We start from the raw sequence: 24,562 nt of genomic DNA, 5'->3' as shown, positions 1-24,562 counted from the left end.
CAGCCGGGAGAGGCTGCGCGTGGCTTCGTTTTTAGCCGTGCGGCTGGGGCTTCCCCCGAGCTTCCCCCGACCCCAGCACCCAGAACAGGTCCAGGAGCGGAGGCAAGGTTGCGCAGCCTTGCCGCCGCTCCCAGAGCTTGCAGGCTGGGGGAGCGCTCCGAAGGTTTGCAGATAGCTGCCTGAAGCCTGGGGAGTGCAGTGGGAGTTGGCGCTGCGCTCCCCGGGCTTTGGGCTGCAGGCTGCTATCCGCAGCCGTGCTCTGAACTCCCGCCGTGCTCCGAAGGCTTGCGGATAGCTTCCTGAAGCCTGGAGAGCGAGAGGGGTCGGTGCGCACCGACCCCTCTCGCTCTCCAGGCTTCAGTGAAAGCCTGCATTCGCTCCATAGGACGCACACACATTTCCCCTTCATTTTTGGAGGGGAAAAAGTGCGCCCTATAGAGCGAAAAATACGGTATTTTCTATTAAACAGAAAATATTAGGATAATTGTTGATAAAATGTTATCGCAAATCAAGAATGGTACATGTAACATATGACAAACATGCTATTTCAATAAGAGAAAGATTGAGGAAAAGCTTACTGAGTTATTATGTGTAGTTGAAGTGTCATAATAAATTGAAATCACAAGTTCGCTATTTTATTCCAATTGCATTAGCTTACCTTGATTCTACTGAAGACAATGTGTGCAATACCATTAGATTTCAGCCAACAGATCATTGACTAGTGGTTAATTCACCACATTAAGGATTAAGGATCTGGCATTCCAACGAAGTGGAAATATAAAATGTTTTAAACGGGAATACGCAAGAGAAGCGCCTTAAGATGTATACATGCACATACACAGGTACGTGGTCACTCTTATAGATAAACTATGACTGGCATCCCACCTTCCAGTAAAAGCCCTCTGTAAAAATTGCCCTTTGTATAGAAACATAAGTGATTTGACCATGTAGAGATGTGTCTTTCAATCTAAACTTTTTAATTTAGAAACAAAAAGTCTTTTGGTAAAAAAATTTCCCCATCTTTATGACTATCTACAATAATTAGTTTTAATTACTATATTGTTCCTATGATTTCTCTCTGAACAATTATTATGTTGCATAAAATACTGCAATAGAATAAATACGTTAACTCAATTTAGGCAGCCAACTTATTCCTTGTGGAAATTTCATTCACTTCTTGTAACAGTAGAGTATACTGCAACTGAAGAAAGTCTTATGTATGACTCAATATTGTGTGTTATGGCAAGAAAAGTAAATGGCAACACACCAACCATTACTGGATATCATAAAATGCTGACACAACAATTTTGTGCTCAACTTATTTGCCATAATGATGATCAGCAATAACACGAAGTCTGATCCACTGTTTAGCTAGCTACTGCAAAGCCCACTACTGTGGTTAATTTTTTCCTGGCCCAAGCGTATCTTCTGTTGAGAATAATATGAGAATCTTACATATGTTCTATCACATCGACAAAAATGGATGTTTGCCAACTATGAAGGAATGATGCCAATTATAGGATTACATCTAAATTCTTGGCCAATCAGTTTGCTCTATAATCCTAAATATTGGAAGGGAAACTCTTCCCCTGATTCTATCAGTGCGAATTTGAACACTGTAAACCAAATGGCGTAAAATTATAATCATGAAGATTCCATTGGAAAAAAATTCAAATTGCATAAGAATATCCACGAGACACATTTTTATGCAACCCATTCTAATGCAGATATGTTGTGCTAATCACTCAAACAGTTCAGCACTCTTAAGTTACTCGCACAATATGAATGCACAATTTTCTAGTCATAGGAGCCACAGTAGAAGTTGTTGCATGCCTAGAAAAACACTGTGCGGATAAGCACCAATTCTGTTTATAAAATGCTTTGAGTGTCATTGGGACTTAACTATCTCATAAATATAGGCAATCGTTCAGTACTCCATAAATTAATCACAATTTTGAATGCTACCATTTCGCTTGTTTTTCTAGAAAGTTTAAGATAATTTTAATTCTAACTGACATTTGGTGTCACTTGTAAAAACCATAATTCATGTATTCTTCAACTATTCTAAAAATTCAAGAAGAGCGTTTAAAATCAAACTTATTGGACATTTAGAGAACTGAAGATCTTGTGGGAAAGGCAATATATCTTACTATTTAATGTATTTCCGCAGAACCATAGTAACTTTTCTGGTAAACAGTTGGAAAAAAATAGAAATATTTTAAAATATATTTTTACTTGGGGGGGGGTGTTAATAAAATAAATACAAAATGCCTTATTTACCGCCCACATTGGCAATCACAACAATACTAGATACAAATATATCTTTTTTAAAAAAACAAATGACACAGGGAGGACTGCCACTGAGCAGGCACTCATCTCTCCAATCACTAATCAGAACTTGAATGAATAAATTCATTCATTAAATAGCAGTGCTCCAATGCCTGAACCACATGTAGAAAACTAGTTTCCAAAACTTATTTCCAAAAGACATTAATGGATACTAGTTCACAGCAAACGACAGGACTAAGAAATGGGCAGGGCCGCTGGATGTGCAAAAAGGGCGTTGTCTCACAATGAGCACATCTAGACTTTAGTTAGTAGGGTATGCGACCACAATGTAATTAAAAGGGCAACATGTAAAGATACACGCCTGCCCTGCAAATAAACTATGTGGCCTCTAGGTGACCACAACTTATTTTTTTGAGCCTTAATAAGGCCTAATCCCATTTACCATCACAGCCTGCAAGTTTTGAGCGCATTTATTGATAAACTAATGATGTGACATATCTTCAGAACCTCCTTGGTTTGAGGTACAAAGTAAAAACTTAAGACAATAACTTTCTCCACGTCACCTGAAAACTTCTATGTAAGTGACTAACATCGAAATCATTTAGTGTAATTTAAAAAAGGAGTAAGCACAAGGAGATAAGATTGTAGCCAACAAAATTTTACTCAGAGTATGCCCACTGAAATTAATGGACCGAAGTTAGGCATGTTTATTAATTTTATTGGGTCTGCTTTTATTATGATTAATGTTGGGTACATTCTATGATGCTTGCATGTGTGGCTGAGATCAGCCTCTCTTTGCAAAGCACAACTATTTTGTGAGAGCACATTATCACCATTACAAAGGAGACACTTAATTACAGTGTGCAAAAGACTTTGGTAAGGTGGCCCCAATTTGTAAATTTTTGTAATTATTAGAAATACCAGTAATCTGCTTCAGAACAAATAGTTTGAGAAGGTCATATATATTTTAAAATGCATCTTTAAAATTAGAGGTGTTCACATTGCTCATATACTAAATCACAATCCTCACAATGGGATTGTCACAATCCTCACAATGGGATTTCCTCTCAGCCATTGTGTTTTCATGCCAAAGCTCTTTCTGTATGTTTATCAATTATTCTCTCTGACTAGGTCAATTGTAAACTGCTTCCAAATACCACACCACTCAGACCTGTTAGCCACCCTCCTAACCATAAAAATACAGGTTCTAGCTGTTAGTATACAGAAAACAATGTGCTTTAGAACCTATTAAACCCAATCTGCTCGGTACAAAACCCAGTGTGGCTTCTAAGGACCATAGAACCAAAGCCTTCTTTTATGGGTTAATTAACATTAACATCAAGTCAGCAAGTGAGAAAATTTCTCTTGGCTGGCTACACACTTTAGTAAAAAGAGAGCGAGAGAAAAAGAAAAGATGCAAACACTGAAATAATGGCACTGCAGCATGCATGCATGCACGCACACACACATGCACGCACATACTCTCTCTCTCTCTCTCTCTCTCTCTCTCTCACCACACACACACACACACACAAATAAATCAGAAAGTCAACTCACAGAATCTCCAAGTCACGCAGGGCTCGGAATGCTCCATCTTCAATGCAGCTGATCTGATTGTTGTCCAGTTGCCTGCAGGAAGGAAGGAAAAGTATGAAGGCTTGCCTGGTAACCACGCTGCCTTGGAGCACCATGTTCTAAGCTTCCCTGTCACTAAGGTGTCCCTCCACCCCCTTGCAGTCTTTGCTTGTCACCAGGAGGAAGCTTGCCTGTAGTCTGCCACGCTGCTCTGTCTCTTCTCACCGACTGAAAGAGCTGCATACTACAGCACACTGAAGCCTGTCAGGTCTCAGTAAATATTAATTGCGCTCCCCCCCTCTAAGGCAGAAGGGAATAATTTCATTACATTAGGGCATCCAATCCATTATGAGCTTTTACCGTCATGTCACTGAAACAATTTCATTAAGCTAAAGGCCTGTAAATCATTGGAGGTCACCATGCTGCCCCCAGTGACCTCACAGAATGCTGTTTTCCCCCTTTTACTGGAAGTTGTAGTCCTCCGTCCTGACAGTACTAAATCTCAAGGCTTTATCTGCCCAAGAGCTTCAAGGGTGTATGGGGAATATACCAATTCCAAATTAGACTCAACTAATCTAATTTTATAGTCTTTTTATTATTCCAAGCACCAAATGTCTGTGGTGGTTCAATGTTTTTTCTGCATTGTTACTGGCCCCATCTGGTAGGCCTGTCTATTGAAACATTTCTGACCACCAAACACAGAATCACTACAAGTATATCAAGCAAGACAGATCTAATCAAGGAATTAAATGTAAAAATACACACACCAGGAGTGAATTCTTTTCCTTAGGCACTTTAGAATATGCTGGGTAAATGCAGGGGTTATCAAATAACATAAAGATGCAAGGAAGAAAATGGCTTATAACGCTGATTTCAAGATCTCAGTTTATATCGCTGATTATAAAATCTCAGCAGGTGCTTCCACACTACCAATTCAATACAACTCTTTGCCCAATTCAATATAGAATGTCGTTCACTGACACAAAAAAATGTTTGCACACAAGGGTTGAGGATAGACTTGGCCCAGGCACAGCCACATCTGTTCATATTTCTGGACCACACACACACACACAGACACATTATTATGCTGAGCTTTGTACTTTTCTAAGGTTTTTTTTTGATACATCTACAAATCTTGCTGCTCCTCCAAGCCTGCTGATACTTCTTTCATATGCATGTGTGGTGTTGTTTTGGCTTTATAAAGATCACCGCTTCCAGAATTATTTCTCTAGTAGCATACAGCACGGCTGTGGTGTATTTTGCTACTTACAGCGAGTCTGAGCAAACCTTTATACTTTGTCAGAATTTCAAAACAAAGAAGAAGAAAAACAAGTACAAATTAGATTTTGTTAACAAAGATAGCTAATTAGGTAAGGATCTTTTTTCTAACATGAAATTTGTTTTTAAGCTTGCGATCCTAAAATGTGTGCCCATTTGTGTATGTCTGGACATATGAGGCTGGTTCTATTCACTTCCATGGTCCGCCAGGTTGAAGCTGATAGGACAGAAGCAAGTGTGAAGGAATGTTTTCGCATTCCTTCATCCTTTTTTTTTTTGCTGCTGCTGTGTGTAGTTTTTCATAAGTTGTTCATGCTTTTGAGGCAGGAAAGATTTAGACATGCTAATAAGTGTGTCTAAATTTCCTGCCACTTGGGGTCATGCCATGGGACTGGAAGGGTTTTAAATCCTTCCGATCCAAGCTGCTTCCCGAAATGTCTCCAGCAAGCCCCCAAGTCCCGGCAATGCCAGCATTGGAATTCCTAAGAAACCTAGACCAGGTTACTAAATATGCTTCGACTTCATAGTTTGCAAAATAATAGAATATACTTAAATCCCACTCAAGTCATTACTGAAACCTCCCAACATTTCACAGGTGAAAATAAAGACAAACTTGTACTTAAATTGTTTTAGGCTGAAACACATTTACAGACTGAATAATGATGATTGTTGGAAATGTGCAGATACTTGGCTGACCTTTTTTTTTAAAAAAAAAAAGTAAGTCAAATAACTGTATTAGGGGATATTGGATAGGTATAAAAACACCTTCAAAACTTTTGTAATGGTTAATTAAGATACCTAAACAATATTGTCCATGTTTCATTTATTGTTGTTTTGACTACCATGGTCATAGCAACCTCAGAAAATGATGATGATGATGATGATGATGATGATGATAATACACACACACACACACACACACACTTAAACAATATTGTCAGTACAAAGATTTGGAATTAGTAATGAATCAGCTAGCCCTTGCCAGATTGACTTTTTGTAGCATGAGACGGCATTACACATTAACATAGTGTACATGGCTACAAAACAATTAACTGAAAATCCTTTTGTAGATCGTTGGGGTTGTAGAACACTGTGCATCTTCAATCATGGAAGGATCCTTGATCTAGAGGGCACTTCTGTGAAGGGAAAGAAAGCGAAGCATTCTTCACTCCTCCTTCCTTCTCCAGCCCCCAAACCTTGTCTAGTGGGTTGGTGAACTCTCTGGAGCAGCACATGAGACTACAGGCAACCCCCCTCCTTTTCTGTTCTTCTTACAGAAGCCCCCCTCCCCCCGCAAAGAACCTTTTGTAAGTGGAGGTACATAGCCAGATAGAAACCTTGGTCTTTATCTGTAAACTTTTAAAATGATAAATTTAAGTCCTTTCCACCATTTGTTATAATGTTGATGTTTGTCATATATTCTCTTTGCTATAAAAGATATGTTTATTGAAAAGACAGACACACATATAACACGGCTCTACTTTTGACTCAAGGGTCAAGGCCTGAGCTGCTTCTTCCACAGTCTCTCTCACTCTCCCCTTCCCACTACACATTGCTGGTGGCTCTGCTCTGCCTTGCTGATTATATTTGTATTAATATACTCTGCAATTGTTGTTGCTGTTAATTCTATTTATATACCACCTCCCTTTATCAAAAAATCCCAAGGTGGTGTACAATATTAAGAATATATTTTATGGAGCATAAAAATAAAAACATACAACACAAAACAGCCTATCCTGCTCTAGATTTAGATGTGATGTGTGCATCATCACACTGACCATAACACTTTCCTTTTCCTATTTAGATTTAACACTGTTTACTCTTTTATTGGCACATTTGTCAATTTTTGTAAAAAAAGCAAATTATTCTATAAGTACAAACAAACACACTGTGAACTGGAATGTTGCATTTTTTCATTTCACAATGGAGTTAGATGCAACTTATCGAACAGTTGCAATTCAAACACATTCAGCAACATAATCGGGTGTATGTAGGAAGCAGAACCGCACACGGTCACATCTGCCTCTTCCAAGCACTGATTCTCATGCTACAGTCATATAAACATTTACTCAGCAGTAAGTCTCATTGATGTGAATGGAATTTACTTTGGAGCAGATAAGTATAACTTTACAGTTTCAGATATTTAGCTTTTTAGGTACACTGAGTAAATTTGAAGAATTCTAATACATGTGGGTGCATGCTAGTAATAATTTAAATAGGCACTAGACTACAGATTTTCCCCTTGCCTATGAATTTCAATGAAAATGTATTCAAAAAAATAGCATCTGTTTCTAGTAAATAAGGATAGCTGAAGCATTTGCAACTGGGGATTGGCAAATTTGCCAATTTTGGCTTCTCTCAAGTTTCTCATTTTTCAGCTCTTAAGTTCAGTTTCCACATCGGTTTACACTTCATTTAAGGGCCACATGAAAATTCAGCAGCATTTCATTGTGAATTTCTCCTAATATGCACATCTCTGTGTGCAGTTTTGCCTGATATATGCATTCTTTCCATTAAATTGCTGTTGTATGTTATTTTCCATAACATGTGTATTTTATACACCCCCTACCCTTGTATATGCATTCCTTGGCTGTAGAAATGTATTCAAAATTCGAAAATGCACAAATTTTGAAAGATAATATGGGTTTGATTATTGTTTAAGAAAGTACAAAATAGGTAAATTCACCTTTAATTGGAATGGAATATAATTTCTGCCTTATCCCTAGAAGTAACTGATGACAGGATGGAACTCAACAGCCTTAGATATTAAGTTCCTCAACTTCTAGTGCACCTTTTGATGAGTGGGATAAAATAGGCAGGAAGTGTTAAACCTAAATCCGTCCTTCCCTTCACATACTTTAAGTAGAATATATTAAAGCAGTCACTTAGCATCTGCAAGGTTCTCTGATACTGTATTTTGTGCAGAACCTGTGTTGGTTATGCAAAGTTTGCTTATTTTTTTGCTTAGTGTTAGATGCATTTAATTTTAGATACATGAAAACAAAAGCAAAATTGTTTATCCCAATCCCTGCAGAGACTTGGCTGGGTTTGAAAGATCAACGCATTAGCAGTTCTAAACATACTAAGTAAAGAAATGCAGTCCCTTTAGGCACTGAAATTCAGAAATAGTTCATGTTCAGTAAAATATTTCATGTGTCTTAAAACACACATACATTCCAGCTATCGTGGGTCAGTGACAAGTAACTGTCTATTTAACCCATAGTGTTTAGGGTTTCTATCTTTGGTTTAGTCTTTTTTTTAAAGCCCTGAGCTTTTTTAAAAAACTAAACAACAGGATCCAAATTTTATGTTACGCATAAACACACATCACATAAAGGGGGGAGTGTGTGAAAGGAAGGTGTGACTGTTGATATACAGCACACTGAGAAGAAATGGGGCTAATAAATGAAAAAAAAAATCCCTTTCCTCTATGCCTGAAATGGTAGATCAATAAACAGAGGGGAGCTGTGTGGGTGTGAGCAATGAGGTTAGTGATAGTGGGGTGGTGTATGGACATGGGTATCTTTCATCACTCTGTACAAGGGAAGGACACAGGTGCTTTCCTCTGGAGGAAAGAAAGCTCTGTGTGCTTTCCCACTATTTTACATACAGAGAGCACAAACAACAGGGTGAAAGGCTGTCTTCTTTTCTGTCGCCTTCCCAGAGGTATGTGACGGACTATTCAGTTTCATTCAGCTTTTTAAAAATTATATTTTCACAAAATCAGTTCGACATAATAAGAGCTGGACACTATTGGAAACGATGCTGGACCAGATAGATCCCTCAACAGATCCAGTAGAGATATTTTTACATTCTTAACCTGCAGGTAGCCTCAGGGAAGAGCCAGGAACAGCTGGAGATGAAAGCAGGTTGATTTGGGTAGTTTGTCTCTCCCCCCCCCCCCCGCCTTTTGCCCTGCACTGCCATTTCAGGCTCTGCACTTGAAATGATCCCGTTTAAGTCTATTAATATTTTAGGAGAAATCTAGTGTACTAACCTAACATGCACCTAGACAAACTGTGTTTGTTTTATATGAGTGCTATACTCACATTCTGAAGTCTTTCCATCCAGCTTTTCTTAGGTGCAGCCAGCACTAACTATAAGCCTTAGGCTGTATCATGCAACTGATGAGAGATTTGAACACATTTTACACAATCTCTTTGTGTACACGCATGGGAGGAGTACGACCAAGGTGGCAAGCTCTGCACCTGAGGTATTTGGGGATGGAGAGTGGAAGGTTATATACTTTTGCCTGCAGAAGGTCTGGGGTTCAACCCGTGTCATCTCCAGGTATGATGTGAAACATCCTGTCTGAAACCCTGGAGAGCTACTGCTGGTTTGTGCCAAAAAGCCAAGCTTGATGGATCAGTAGAATGACTCAGTATGAAGTATCTTCCTATGCTCTTCTGCACTTTCAACAGACTTTCAGAACAGCTCCTATGTACATACAAAGTCTCTCTTGCTACTCAACATGGTATGTGAAAAGCTTTCATATAACACTGTGCACAAAAGTATTTCTCAAACATTTTTATACTTCCTTTCATCAGATTTTAAGAATAATTCATCAACACTAAAATCACACTCACACACACACACACACACACACACACACACTGCAGCTAATATCCCAGGGCTCATTTAAAAACATAACAATCTACTGGAATTAAACACCAGGAAAGTCCTGGGAGCATAAATATGTTTATAATAGTTTCCAAAAATCATTTGTGTTGGTGCCTGCCTGAACCCAGACTCTTATGAAGTTTCTTTAGAGAAAGCAGAAAGTCACTGTTCTAGATATAGCCTAAAACTGCAACAGTTCAGGATTTATGTAAGCCCATGTTTCAGAATTTAAAGGACAAGAGGAATGCACAGACATATCTAATCGGTTAAAAAAAATTGGGAGAAGGAATTCATTGCGGAGATTTCTGATGAAAAATGTGGCTGTGCATACAAACAGAAGGTAATAAACTTAATTAAAGTAAACCTCAAACAGTATTTTTAATAAAATAACGCAAAATAGTATTATACTCTAAATAAATTAATTAAAGGAACAGCATCAGATATCGGTTGGAGGCTTAGAAAAGTTAAAGGTACATTTTTCCATATTTGGTGGGATTGTTGCTTAATTAAAATAATTATGGGGAGAAATAATTAAAGAACAAGCCGGTTGTCAATTGCAAGTGAACCCAGTAACAATGCTTTTGAGATATGCAAAACATCAGGTAGACAGCAATGCACAGTTTTTGGCTATTCATAGGTTTATAGCAAAGGCATGGACAACGGACACAATACCTTCAACAGACCAATGGAAGAGGAAAATCTGGGACTTACAAAATAAGGTTATACAAACAACTGTGGGACAGAATTCAATAAGGCACATTTCAGCAAAAAAGACGACTTATATTCCCTACTGCTATCAACATCATACAAGGGATTCAGTTTTGATGGATATTATAAGTATAATGTTATATATGGATTACATTTATTTTGTTATAATTGTAGCCTTTAAAAAATTTTTTTCTCATACTTTCATGTATTTATTTAACATATCTTCTCTTTCCTTCCCAAATGTGCCCCAGTGTCAGGGACTGTCTGGACACTGAGGAGTGGTGGCTGGATACAGATGACAGGGCACTGGGAGAAGGTGGGGTTGGAGATTGACTTAGAAGAGATCCATGATCTGAGGAACCCGTAACAGCCAGGAGGCAAGAGTCAGAGGCAGGCTAAGCTGCAGGACTGGAAAGTGAAGGACAGATGTTGGAGGAGGGAGAGAGAGGTCAGGCTGGTGTAGAGTCTAGGGCTTCCACACTTCCTCCTCCTCCTCCTCCTGCCTCCACACCTCCTGCTTCACTGTCTCCCAGGACCAGAAGAGGACTGAAGCGGGAGGAGCAGACACCGGTTGAACGCAGGTCAAGTCTTAGACTGCTTGCTCACAGCTCATCTGGGGAAGATATATAAGCTGAGAATGGGGGTGGTGCCTTCCTGTTGCTGCAACTGCTTCATCAGCTGCACACTTAGAAGTAGCTGAGATTTGTAGGACTGATTGACATGCCTTCCCCTATCTTCTAAGTGTACTTTTGACAATAAAGAGTTAATATCTTCCTCTGGACCTTCCTTGCCTGACAGCACCAGGGTGGAAAACAGCAAGAGATAAAACAATAAAATCATCTCAAAAGCAATTCCAATAAAAATTCAGGCAGGCAACAGGATGTCAGAAGTTCTAGAGGAGGGGTCAGCAAACCTTTTCAGCAGGGGGCCAGTACACTGTCCCTCAGACCTTGTGGGAGGGCCAGACTATTTTTTTTTGGGGGGGTGAACAAATTCCTATGCCCCACAAATAACCCAGAGATGCATTTTAAATAAAAGCACACATTCTACTCATGTAAAAACACTAGGCAGGCCCACAAATAACCCAGAGATGCATTTTAAATAAAAGGACACATTCTACTTATGTAAAAACACGCTGATTCCCAGACTGTCCACAGGCTGGATTTAGAAGGCGAATGGGCCGCATCCGGGCCCCGGGCCTTAGTTTGCCCACCCATGTTCTACAGCACTGTATAGCAAGTTATAAATGTTTAGAAGCCAACAAAAGCCCTTGAATAAACTTCATTTAAATATCTAAAGCAATAGATCATTATTCCTTTTGCCACAGGACATTTCTTGTGTTACTTTTCAACAGGTTTTCCCCCACATAAATTGCATGGAAAAACATTTACAAATATCTGAAATTGTAAACTTTGCAGGAAATCAAATCATTCTATCCATATAAAATAAATGAAAGTGGGAAACCCTCATATCAAACACAATCATAATACAACATGTTTGTTTGTGTGTAATTAGAACTGTAATCTGTCAATAAATTCTACGGATCCTAGAACAGAATATACTTTATTCCCACTTCTTCTATACTTTGGTGCGCTTTTAGTGCTAGTAAAATTATCATAACCAATGTGACTAATACATTAAGTGCAAATATTTCTTATTTCTCTGTTATATTTCTGTGTTTAATCATCTAAATGCAATATCCATTCAGAATGATGTAGCAGATTTTTGTCAGCAGTGGAAAGTTCACTGAACTTACAAAATATTCAAAACACACTTTTCCCAGTTTTATATAAATGACAGCATAACTATTAAATGTGTGAATTAGAAAGCAGTTGGGTTTTGCCTTCTTCCTAGTAAGGATGCAATAACTGCATTGATACACCTTAAAAAATCCATTACAATATATTTTAAGTTAAATATTGTAACTTTTAAAACAAAAAACCTTGAAGCTTATATTATCCTGAAACCAGATTTAGAAGGGCTGGAGAGAAAGCTATGGTTCTAATCTAGGGGATGCCTGCCATATTCTGAGCTGCAAGGGGAATTTAAAGAACAAAAGTATAGAAAGCAGAACAGGTAAGATTTCCATATTGACTCCTATTCTACCCATTCATTTTAGTTGTTTTCCTACCCTACAGTGCTCTACATACTATTTTGTGAACTATATACTATTTTGTGAAGTTATCCGAATACTGAACATTATCAAAATACCATCATCCCAACACAAGAGGGCAGAATCTGCAGACTTGGGGAATTCTAAAGTTAGTTAATTTTAAAGTAAACTAATTTGCTTTGGGTATTTTTTTGTGGGAGAGCTAAAAGGGGTGGAGGGATAACTAAAAGCAAGCCACTGAAAACTGAGCATGCTCAGTCATCACAGAAATCTGACTGACTGGGGAGAGTGGCAGGAAAACTGGCACTGGAGGAGGGAGAATAAAATTGAGCATCTTAAAGAGAGCATGGCTTGGTGGCAGGAAACCTTAATAGGGCCATTCTACCCTGAAATGTGTTGCAGGTCCCACATGTACTAGTTACATACTAGCCATTGTCTCAGTCATGGGCACTGTAGCAAAGGCAGATTCTCCCTCCCACCACAAAAAAATACTGTTGCTTGAAAATAATTGCCGTACTTTTCCATGTATAACTTTCCCCCATGTATAAGACGACCCCAATTTCTTGGGACTGCAACAAAAAAATGGGGGGGGGGGGAATTGCCCAAAATTGTTGAGATTTTTTTTGCCAATTGTCAGCAGACCTTGTTGCAGCAACCAATCACACAGCCAATCGCCGCTGACAATCTCTTGCTGGCTGCTGCCACTAATTGCCTGTTCCCCCTTTGCTATCCATGTATAAGACAACCCACAATTTTGGCCTATTATTTCTAAGGAAAAGATATTGCCATACACGGAAAAATACGCTACTTGTTCTCTATCAGTTTAGTCAGAATTCCTAATATGCAAGAAAGTTTTTAACATTCGCAGCTTTTTAGAATGATAAATATATGATTATCGAATCTAAGTATATAACTTTATGTGATGCTAATTTTATTTTTTGAAAAACATTGTGAAACATTTTGTATTTGTTTTTGAGAGAAGAAGGCCAAAGACTGGTCACATCTGACTAAGGCCCCCAGTTAAATGGGACTCTTCCCTTCTTTCAAAAACTGGTTAATGGAAACAAAACACCCACAATTTCTTTCTTCTGAAGTTATCATATGGAATTAGACTTTCTTAGGTGCTGAACTTTATTTCAAATGCTTTTCTTGCTAAGGATCTGAATTGTTGAAGGTGAAGAAATTTTTAATTGCAGCAATTACATATTTACAGACTGCATATTCTACACATTATTAAAACGAAAGTTAATTACTTCCCTGCAATCTAAACAAAATTCAAACAAAATTCAAGGGGACAGCTATAGCTTAGAGGAAAACACATGCTTTGTAAATAAAATATCCCAGTTTCAGTGTGTGGCATGGGTGGGGGAGACCCCTGCTGAGTGAAAACAATACTGTGAGTGTAAACAATGCTCAGCTAGATTAACCAATCATCTGACTCGGTATAAGGCAGATTCCTATGAACCATAGTACTAAAGAAATAAGAATTTGAATTTTGATTCTGCCATGTACTCACTAGATGGCTTTAGGCAGGCAGCTTTCTCTGACACTTTTCCACAACTATAACATGGTAATAATACTACCAACCTATCTTAAAGCGGGTTTTTTTGTAATGCTTACAACAATAAAATACTATATGTTAAATGCACTAAGCATTCTAAGAAACTGATAAATGCCAAATATAAACTGTATTAATTAAATAAATGTTATAGAATGAGTACTATAGGTATCACTAAAGTTTCCACCTCCTTCCTAGTTTGGGAAGGATCACTTGACACTCACCTACATTTACTAGAACTATGCCTCAGCTGCAGGCTACTGAAAAGATCTAATAGGCTCTTACCAACTTTGCAAGAATGCCTGCACGCACACATATGTGCATGTATGTGCACACTCACATTTATTTTAATGTGTATGGCTTGAAAACTTGCTATTTCTTTAGACTGAGAATGGCCTTGAGTTATATTGGAAGTAAATATTATGAAAAATACAGATCCGAATTTAATGATCATATTAAAATCTTAAATCTCCCTCATTCCCTTCCCCACTTTTCAGTTTCAGGATCTTTACAACATCCTTGTTTCATTTTGCTCAATTGCTGATGTAATGAACACTGCATACCAAACACATAAAAGACCATCTCCATAGCAATTGGTGAAGGTTTTATTGGTTTCCCTAGTTACTCTTGACTGATAACCATCTGTTGTTCTCCACTGCCCAGTGGGGAAGAGTAAATATGAGAAGGGAGGGGAAGTAGTCATTAGGGCCTTTCTCAAAGAGATGTTAAGTGTCCCAACCACGTTTCAGCCTTTGATAGCAAATCCTTATATATCTCATACTATGTCTCACTCTTCTCCCATTTGTTGTTTTCTCAAATCTCAAATTCTAAGTGCATCAAGAGCTTACAGATTTTTGCTTAAGGAACTGCAAAGCACCATGTACTTCAATGGTGCTGTATATAATGACAGTATTACAATATCTAGGTTAAGATCCAAACCACTTGAAAAGGGGGGTTAATTTAACATTGTTCAAACTGAAATTCCTTTTCATATGCTGTGTGGAGTTTTCTACTCTAAAAAATCATTAAATAATCCTCTCAGAACCCAAACTGTAAATGTTCAACTTTGCATCAGATATTGGATCTTCACTTCTAAAAATAATAATTTAAATTGGATGAATATGGCTGCTTGGGAAGAGGAGAATTGACTTTTGAAGCCATTAATTAAACTACAGGACAGTCTGATCTGATTTTATCGCTTGTATAGGCAGATTTAATAATTCGGATTTGCTCCCACTAGGTAAATTCTGCCACAGTTATATTATACACTGGCTCCTAAAAGAAGCATTCCTCTTGAGAACTCAACTTCTGATTTGTTTCAGTAACTAAGAAAACAATATTTTAAAAATGATCCTATTGACCAAATGAAGACCAAGTCTTTTGGGTTAACCTGGGTTAGCCTGTATGAATTCCGAAGGTAGGATTCAACTAATGATTCCCATTAGCAGAAGCCTTGGTTTCTGTTTGTATAACAGTGCTTCCCTCACTCTATTGAAATAGGCTTGGGAGGCCAGAACAGTGCACAGGAAAAGGAGAAGAGGGATTGTTCCATTCGGCAAACTGAAATGCTTGCCCTGTCAGCTTTAGTGTGATGTTGAATTCCTCCCCATTTGTTTGTAATGCAGTAACACTCTTGGAGCACTGAGACAACAGGATGAAGTCTGGTACACACATTCAAGGCAAAATTTCAACTTAAAACCCCAGCTCAACTCTCTCATAATATTTTCAAAGTGAGAACATGTGTGTGTGTGCGTGTAGGTCAAACATTGGTTAAAACATGAAGCATAGAATTTTATTCTGAAAATTGCATCCCATAGTCTTAAAGTTGAAGAAAATTACTGTATTATCCCTCTTGGCTTGAATATAGTGCAGTATGTCTACTGGATAACACTGAAATGATTGCTGGTGTAGACTTTCAGGATAACTTTCTTCATTTCAAATATGAACCTCAATTTATTTTCAAGGGATGCAGGAAACATGAAATGCACAATTTAGTGTGAGAACATCCTTGAAGATTGAGATAAACGAATTAAAGTTGGCAGACACATTCAAGACACTTTTCTACATTTCAAAATTTTCTACATTTTCTACATTGCACCCTTTTCCAAAGGAGGATATTGCATATGGATTATAATGTGACACTGGAGAAAGACTGTTTGTAAACTTTGATTTTCCTAGTTCATATACAGGGATGGGAACCTATAGCTCTCCAGCTGTGGTTGGATTCCAACACTCATCAGCCACAAACAGCTTAGCTAATGGTCAGGGAGAAGGGGCACTGTGGTCCAACAACATTTAGAATGCCACAGTTTTCCTATCCCTGCCATACATTAAGTAACAGGACCTTTCATAATAAAATGGATTCGGATTTTCATAATGTGGGTTGAGCTGGATCAACACTTTCACTTTCAACAGACCTAGTGAAATCAATGACACTTAAATTAGCCATTACTAACTGAAATCTCATAAATTTCAAAGGATTTACTTAAAGTATGACTAAATTTAGATCAAAGCCAGTGGAATTCTACTTAGAATACTCTTAAAAGCACTTTACATCCACTTTAAAAATATCAATGTACTTTAGAAATCAAAGTTTCTGATGTGAATTGATGTTTACTATCCATCAATTTGGAAACCTCTCAAAGCTTCCAAATAAATAATAATGAACTGCACCTCCTCTAACTGGTAAGTAGCAGCAACATGAATGGGGGGGGGGGCAGGTGAGCGGCAGCACCCCACCCACTACTGACTTTAACCCTAATTTCAGATTCCTTCATCTTTCTGCATTTCCCTGGAAGCTGCTGATATTAACTACAGGGGGCGGGACATAGTGGCATTCTACACCTAACAGCAGCAATAGAGAGGACAGGATTTTCCTTTCAGGAATTAGGGCTAGTGAAAGGGATAAAGCTAACCTTTCATAGTGCTCTAACCACAACCCAAACTACTTCCCTCCCACAGCAGCTTTTAGGAAAATAAAAAGTCATTGGGATGTTTGATTATGCATCCCTGCCTCATCAGGATGTCCAATATCCAGTATGCCTTGTACTGAATCAAACCATTGGTCCACCTCACACAGTACTGCCTCCACTGACTGGCAGCAGCTCTCCAAACAAAGATCTCTTCTTACAGCCCTACCTTGAGATGCCAGGAATTAAATCTGGGGCCTTTTGCATACAAAGCATAGGAGCTACCGCTGAGCTATACCTCACCCTTGCAATTACAGGAAGCATAGGTTTTTAAATGTTTAAAACACAGACATATAACCTGAGCAGTTAAGCTTCCTGTTTTTTGCATCCCCTCCATCCCTCCTAAAAATTATTGCTTGAGGGTTTTTTCATTTTTGTTTTAATTTCCGCTAACGGATAGTCAGACATTTGAGATACAGACCACCCGCTTTACTTTTTCTTATATAGTCTGCATATATACAAAATGAGTACAACAGGAACACATAAATGTACAAATCCAACATCTCCCAAAAGATGACTGTAACTTAATCTGTTGTTCTGTTTTACACTATAATAAATTTGTTAGCTTTGAGGATGCCACAAGAGTCTGTTGTTGTTTTTTTTAACTAAAATGTAATCTAGCTTTACTAATTGCCACCAGCCTTGCATTTAGAAAGCTAATGTGTCAGAGAAACAGTTCTAGGCTAGACTTCTCCCTGCATACTGTCCCTTATACTTCTACTCTATATACAAATCAGTTCTAAGAAATATTCTATGGCCGACATCATTAGACTGCATGAGTTTATTGCTTATATGCATATGTAGAAAACAATTCCCCAACCATTTTGCCCTACCTTTATCAGTTATGTCACAGAGCTATATTCCTAGAATCATTTCCATTTTGTTGAAAAAGGGGGTGCTGAGCAAATATTGCCTGAAAATCCTGCTCTCCCACTGAGTTTAAGTGAAGGGGTCACACTGGCATAATTCTGCAGCATCTTGCTGAACAGTATTAATAGCCCTTCACGATTGGTTCAGTCCATGGTTAAATTATATGCGTTCTGCTGTTTTGGCCAACACTACATGTTGACCCTCCCCCCTCCCAACAATCCCCAGAGAACAGAGTAACTCAGTACAAAAGGTTTGCATTAAATGTAATGAAACAAATGACAAAATCAATAAACCAGGAACTATGAGGCTATCATAAAAATGATGTAAACCCAGAGTTCACAATGGTTATAGAGCTATTTAAAATTGTAATTAAAACCAGCACAATTTTTTCCCTAGGATAAAAGCCTCCTTGACAGCCCCAAATATATGCTACAGGAAATCTTCAACAAATATATCCGAAGTTGGCATGAAGTCAGCATAAATTAGTCAAGGATCACCTCTAAGTGTACATTTTTGAGTCAAAGGGATAAAAAATTGAGAATGTTGGATTTTACATGATTTTTGAATCGCCATCTATTTAGCAAAGCTACACAGCTACACAACATACGGCACAGACCAAATTAATTTAGTTAAATGTTCCAATCAAGTGCCTGACAAGGAGATTTTGTTTAATATCAATGGCAATAAATTTTGCTAAAGGTCAGCTTTAACCTCATGTATTTATCTATCCTTACTATTCAACCTTTGACTTCTTTAGCTGCCCAGTTTTGGTGTAACTGAATGAAACATTAAACACAGTCATGCAACATTTAGTCATATGAATTATACTTAGTTGTGGAAACTTCCTCTGAGCTAAAGTGACATTTTTCAGGCACCATTCCATTATAAACATTTGACTCCAGCATCAAACAAGGAAGGTAAAGAATGTTCCATTCAAGGTCATAGTTGAGTAGGTTAACATAACTGATGACAACAACTCAACAATAGCCAATGACCTTACAAAACCTCCTCTTCCCATTCTCCAAGTATAAAACTGAGGTCAATACAGTTGCACTTAGGACACAAAGGAAAGCTGAGTATCAGTCCTGAGCACAAAAAGCTCTGATCATAGGTCTGCTAAAAAGAGAAACGTACCAAAATGTGTATATAACTCTGTAGTAAACATTTCCACAATGAGAATAAGTAACAGCAAAATCTGTTGAAGATAATTCTGTCGGCATACATAAGAAAGTTTCTTTAAACATAGGACATACTTGGATGAAATTGCTTAATTACATAAGCAATGTCAAATATAGCATGAAAAGAATTAAAATATACAGTGCAATCCTGTGAATGCCTACTCAGAAGCAAGGCCCACTGAGTTCCATTGGATTAACACACAGGTACCTAACACAGAGATTAACACACAGTCTAAATAAGATTTTAAATTGTGACTGCTCCAATTATTTAAATTTGCTACTGATAAAATTTCATCTCTAATCTATACATGTTAGGGTGTCCTACTCTATAGAGGGCAGTCCTCTATTTGACTGTTTTCACTTTTTGAAAGTATGTTTGATCCAAGCCTGCTTTAAAGAACCAGAAGGAAGGGTCATCAATACGTAGCACCTGGACAGCAGAGGCCACCTATGGTGAGATGTTTCTATTTAAACTATAGCAACAATTTCTAAATTTGGATCCATGCATAAAAATTAATATGCACAAAGGTTATGCATATCATCTATGCCATTTCCCCCTTTTCTTGGTGATGCACCTGTTCTTCTTTGGTGATGTGTAAATGGCAATCCTAATTACTTGTAGCTTTATTTTTATATCTTCAAAGTTATCATTTAACCCTTTATTGACCTGGTGTTTTGCTGGGATAAGAGTGACTGGGCAAAGACTAAGGCCAGTGCTGGAGTGGGGCAGGGTGACAAGTCTGGCTTTTAAGTGAATTGTTGCTGAAAGATCGACCCTGACTAGCAAAGCCTACACCCAGAAACAGAAAAGGAATGCAAATGTTTCTTCTGCCCAACATTCCAAAGCAATCTTTTAAGCAGACTTCCATAGATTTCACTGACTGCACCCAGCTGCATAACTTTAATTGCAGGAAAGTGTTCCAGATGCAGAGGCCAGAATTCTAGCCACTTTTTGTACCAGGCACTGGAATCTAAGTCTGGATGGAAATCAAATTACATTCTTGGTTATTTAGTTTGCAAATTAGAATATATTCTTCTTCACGGACTATATTCATTAGAATATAGTCTTCTTCATGGTGATCCAACCTGTACCCTATCCTAGTTACTGCAATTAAGCCAAGTGGAATTGTTTTCACTTGGGGAATTATCTCCTCAGATTGCCACCATTAAGTACATATACAATGGGCAGGGCGCAATCTATGTGTCAATTAGTTTCCCATCCTATAAGAGCTCATATGCAGAAAGGGCAAAGGTCACAAAATCTGGAACCAATATGAGCCAAACTGTAGTTATGGGTCATGTCTGAATCAGGCTGGATCTTCATCAAGCAGCTATACTGCCTTTGTTAACAGATGAAGCCAAATCAGTGTCAGATCCATGAAGCAGTGACTGAATTTGAGCCAAGGTCCTGAGGTTCTGCAAGTGCTGCAAAGCAGAGTTGCTCTTGGTCTAAACTCTACTAATGCCTTGTCTTGATTCCTTGTCTTGATTCCACTCCTGTCTCCTGCTGGATACCCAGAACCAGGTGTCACAGTTTGGAGTGACAGCTTCAGCAGTTCTAAGGTGAAGTTCCAATGGTACCCTTGAAGCTCTGGGCAGGGTTCAGGCTGGAGACTCCATAAAATCAGAGCTCAAATGACATTTCAGCATTTTCAGAGTGAATCTTCAATATGAACTACAGCTCTTTCTCAGTATGCCTCTTCATTTAAAAGGACCCAGCCTGTTGAATCTGATGGAGCAGTGGACAAGGGCTGTGGTTTCACCATGGCTTCTGAGTTGGAGGCCAAAGACAATACAACTTCCTTGAACTGTAGAGGCATTGACACAACAGGCTCCACTAGAACCAGTGCCTCTGATTCAGTATGTACATCTGTGGCTGGCCTAGAGGGCAATTTCCTCTCTCTGACTTCATTGCCTGAAGAAGTGGAGTCTGAGCCCATGGTTACAACTGTCATGCTTTTTATAACCTATTTGTAACTGCTCAACTTTCTGTAGCCTCTCTGTGAGTAGTTTTGTGTTATCTCCAGCTGCTTCTCCAAGGTTTCCTGCCCCATATGCTGCTGCTATAAACCACTGACAAGGTTACTCTGTCAATGGAAGAATATAGCTTCCTGGCCACTGGAGCGAAGATTGCCCTTTTAAAAAAGCTTTCTTGTTAGGGGTGTTACAGCATCCAAGCAGTTTATGATCAAATTCCTGAAATTTTTACTGCACATGCTGAGAACAGGGATGTTTCACTTCCAACAAAGATTTTCAGATGCAGCAGCAAGGCAGTATCAGAAAAGGTAGTCTCAGTGTACATATTATCTCTGTTCTGGGTTTACTGTGGTATGAATCTTGGCCTTGCAGATGCATTGTTTAAAACCACAGTATCATCATCCTTTGTGCTTCTTCTGATTAGATGTTTCACAATTCCAGAAATTGTGAACAGGAACCAAATGGGGATAAAATTTGGAGAGCGAGCAAGCAAGCAAGCAAGGGGGCTCCATAATGCTGGAAACAAGCAGCAGAAGGCCAAGAAAGCAACTTTTTTTATCCCAAGAGGCTTAAAGCAGTTTACAAAAGATTCTTGTAAGAAAAGTGTTTTAAAGTCAAGAATCAGGTGAGAGACAACTGAATGTCCCAGCTTGAAGTGTCTCCCACTGGTAGGTATAGACAGGGTCTCTGAGAGGAATTATCAGGGGGTACAAAGTTTCTTTTGTGCCCCTTCCATTCTCAATTAGTCATTCTGTTTCTACCCACTATAGGTTTATGCCATGAGGTGCAGCCTATAAAATCAAAAGGGATATGGAAGACAAGAGGGGTTGAGTGGAGCGTTCTGTTGATTTCCTGCATTTAAGGCCTTATGCTCTCATACTCCTTCCATGATAAATATAAATAAATATCAATAAATTAAAAGAGGATCAGAGATAAGAAAGAACATTTGATTTGAACATCTTTGTTTATGCTACAATACAGAAGGAGAAAGAATTCACATTGGAACATCCTTTTATATTGCAATGCAGATCAGATCATCAGGACACATTAATATTAGTATAAAAAGGTAGATAAACTTACTATTTATTTTTTAAAAAGAGCTTTACTGACCTTTTGTGTAGCATTTGGAAACGGATAAGCAAGTCTGTACTCGGTTAACAAGTTCAACAGATCTAATGGCTTTACCTGTACATTTACAAAATTAGCTTTATGTACTGAGGGTGAATGTTGCATTTCTTTTCCAAAATTATCACCACCAAGGTCAGCAGGATATTGCTAAGATAAAGATAAAGCTTTTCTCTCCATATCACTTTCAGATATGGAAAGATATTTCCACAAGAAATCAGATATTTCTGCCAACTGCTTAACGGCATTGAAGTGGACGCTTAATCCTGTTACAACATTGTCTACCAAAATGTGAAGAACACACTTATGAAGTATCATCTGTGTCATTCATTTCTTCCAAGTTAGCCTCTGTCAGGTGTCACGCAGCCATGACCTCTTGACCTTAATTCCATTACATCTATGGGAGAGTTTTATTTCTATATTTTGGTTTGACACAACCAAATTGGCTTCATTCCACATTCATTTCCAGTTGTTTTGAAGTTTTGTCTATGATTGCTACTTCAACATCCAGTGTGGTATCCCTAGCTTGAATGACCCTGTTGCAAATATCTACGCCAGCTAATATTTTGTACCACACGGCTAACATTAACACAGACAAAAGATATCGCATAAAATAAAACACCATGGACTTCATTTATTGTTTTGGCTGTCAAATTTAATTCTAGGAGGTGTTTCAGTGCTAATTTAATGTCAGGCAAGTGAGCTATAAAAGTCTTGACACATTCAACACTATATGCCCATCCTGTTTCAGACATACCATGAAGAGAACCAATACAGTTTTGTAGTAATTCCCACCACTTAGGGCTGGAACTGAACAGATGGGAAACAGTTTGAATTGTTCTGGGAAATGTTAGTGCTTCAAGTATGCATTCAGCAGCCGCACTTCCACACAAGTTGAGTGTGTGACAACTGCAAGGTAAAAAAACTGCTGTCGAATGTTGTTCTTATATTTTTGCAGGTGCACTGTTGTGTTTTCCAGCCACATTTGTATAATAATAATAATAATAATAATAATAATAATAATAATAATTTATTTATATCCTACCCATCTGGCTGGGTTTCCTCAGCCATTATTATAGGCATGAGCTCTTACAATCATTGAAAGGAATAGCATGTGCTTTCAGTGTATCAATTATCAACAAGCAATTTCTTGCTGCGACAATCTGCAAATTTAAAAAATCTTTATTGAATCACAACCCTTGATTCTTTTAAAAGTACTTATCTCAAAATAAATGTTGCTTGTTCAATATGGGAAGAATCTGGTGTTGATGTCAACTCCCAGATAACAGGTGCCTTTCTAGTTCTCACCAAGATAGGTAACATTCTCTGTGACTATTGCCTTTCTCATGTTTTGGGGTCATGTGGGGAAGTTTCTACCACTTAAAATGCCAGGTTTCAGTAGATCACAGTGTAGACACAGAAGTGCTAGTCTCTCGACTGTCTTGTGCCAAAATAATTGATATAGAAGTAATATAAAGCTTGTTTCTGTTGACTCCAGACAAGCCACTCTCTTACATGTAGCTCTCCATTAGCGCTATGAAACTTCAGTTTGCTTTCTGGGAAAACTTCATTGCAGTAACAGGAAGTACCCTTAAAACTGTTGGGGGGGGACCATATGTCTCGCCCTTGAAAGACTAATCAGAGTATCCCAATAGCTCCCTGCTTCCACAAGATTTCCAAGCATTGCATTTAAAGGCTGAAAAATTGTAGAGTTTGAAGGGATCCCAAGGGTCATCTAGTCCACCCTTCTGCAATGCAGGAATCCTCAACTGAAGCATCCATGACAGATGGTCATCCAACCTCTGCTTAAAAACCTCCAAGGAAGGAGAATCCACAACCTCCCAAGGGAGTCCATTTCACTGTCGAACAACTCTTACTGTCAGAAAGTTCTTTTTGGTGTTTACTTGGAATCTCCTTTTTTGTAACTTGAAGCCATTGGGTCAGGGTCTACCCTCCGGAGCGGGAGAAAACAAGTTTACTCCATCTTCCATGTGACGGCCCTTAAGATAACTGAAGATGGCTATAATGTCTCCTCTTTTCGAGACTAAACATACTCAGCTCCTTCAAACATTCAATTATTAGTTTGTAAAACTGTTACTTTGATTGTTTTATGTTCCAGAATATGCTTTTGAGACCAACATTAGAGGCCTGAAAACCTCTTTACACTGTAAGTGGATGAAGAAATTAAAAGTAAAAGATTGCAGTAAAATCTTATTTAGAAGATTGCTTTATGCAGAGGAGGAGTCATCCTCAGACCAACATGAGGAACATGTATTTCAATCAATCATAGTTTTTAATGATG

At 38.3% G+C, this 24,562-nt stretch overlaps 1 protein-coding gene across 2 annotated transcripts in view; it reads right to left on the bottom strand.

The window, feature by feature from the left end:
• SLIT3 (slit guidance ligand 3) overlaps positions 1-24,562 on the bottom strand; it is a 390,824-nt gene that overhangs the window by 164,943 nt on the left and 201,319 nt on the right. For both annotated transcript variants that reach the window (XM_083430686.1, XM_083430687.1), the window contains exon 6: positions 3,847-3,918. In XM_083430686.1, coding sequence (XP_083286812.1) covers positions 3,847-3,918 — 72 coding nt within the window. The remainder of the gene's footprint in view (positions 1-3,846; positions 3,919-24,562) is intronic.

Source organism: Podarcis tiliguerta, assembly GCF_965153285.1.
Source record: "Podarcis tiliguerta genome assembly, chromosome: 2".
In the NCBI taxonomy this organism is placed as follows: domain Eukaryota; kingdom Metazoa; phylum Chordata; class Lepidosauria; order Squamata; family Lacertidae; genus Podarcis; species Podarcis tiliguerta.
This window is presented reverse-complemented; position numbering and strand designations above follow the sequence as displayed.